General features: G+C 39.6%; 1 protein-coding gene across 3 annotated transcripts in view; it reads right to left on the bottom strand.

Annotated features, from left to right (window-relative positions):
• Positions 1 to 591: 591 nt before the first annotated feature.
• tnxbb (tenascin XBb) overlaps positions 592 to 1,107 on the bottom strand; it is a 48,016-nt gene continuing 47,500 nt past the window's right edge. For all 3 annotated transcript variants that reach the window (XM_077233744.1, XM_077233742.1, XM_077233743.1), the window contains one exon: positions 592 to 957. In XM_077233744.1, coding sequence (XP_077089859.1) covers positions 871 to 957 — 87 coding nt within the window. In that variant the 3' untranslated portion in view covers positions 592 to 870. The remainder of the gene's footprint in view (positions 958 to 1,107) is intronic.

The raw sequence follows: 1,107 nt of genomic DNA, 5'->3' as shown, positions 1-1,107 counted from the left end.
ACGGGGTTGGTACAGCATGGGGGTGAGTAATTAATGACTTAATTTTCATTTTTGGGTGAACTAACCCTTTAAAGCCCGGTGGGAAATCACGCTTTTAATGTTGTTTATGTGTCTATGTGGTGTTTTTAATACGCTTTAAGACAAACCATGTGTAAATTCATAAGTCGACAGCATTGCTGAGTATTTTCTCCTTAAAACTGCAGTGAACCAAAGACAGTCTCAAAAACACAGTTTGAAATCGCTGGTGTTTCTGACGTCACAAACTACCTTGTAACCAATCAGATCAACGTGTGATCGACAACGAGTGGATCTGTGAGTGAGTGAGTGGAGGCGGGGCTCATTTGCATATTCATAGAACCGCGCATACTAAATGAGGCAAGGGTGTCGAGTTACATTCAAGATATTTTAAGGCATGAAGAAATTATTTTCAAGGAAAAATGCTTAATGTGATTTGTGTGATCAAAGATAAATTTTAAGGGATAAAATTATTGACTTCAGGGGAACTTTAAACATTTGACTAACGATCATTCAAAAAACTGTTCTTTAATGAGAATCTATTGCCAAAGCCCGTATCAAAAACAGTAACATACACCCACTTACACAGCTTTTTTATTTTACGAAATCATTCTGAATGACAATGAAATATGATACATTCAATGCAATATGAATACAAACAGACTCTTGATAGTTCAAGCTGATATACGTGACTCTGGCCAGTGCATGAGCGTCACCACTGTACAATACAATATATCGGCTACATAAACAGCCTCGACGTGTTTCAGGTGGAGTACGTGTGTATGTCGTGATGATGGTGAGGATATATGTGCAATAATGCTGTGTGTGTGTGTGTGTGTGTCCCGTCTGCATTGTTCAGGGCCGGAACGAAGAGGGCCGGAACTTCATCTCAGTGAAGGGAATGGAGAAATCCTTGCCTTTCCACTGCGTCCAGATCACTCCCTGAACACACACACACACACACACACACACACACACACACACACACACACACACACACACATACACACACACTTCTTACAACGGCATTCATGGTGATAATCTCCTCTAAAATAAAAATGGACTTGCCATATTTAAATAAGAGAAAATTAA

The sequence above is a fragment of the Siphateles boraxobius genome, unplaced genomic scaffold, assembly GCF_051911475.1.
Source record: "Siphateles boraxobius isolate OS27281-9 unplaced genomic scaffold, OSU_SipBor_1 187, whole genome shotgun sequence".
Taxonomy (NCBI): domain Eukaryota; kingdom Metazoa; phylum Chordata; class Actinopteri; order Cypriniformes; family Leuciscidae; genus Siphateles; species Siphateles boraxobius.
This window is presented reverse-complemented; position numbering and strand designations above follow the sequence as displayed.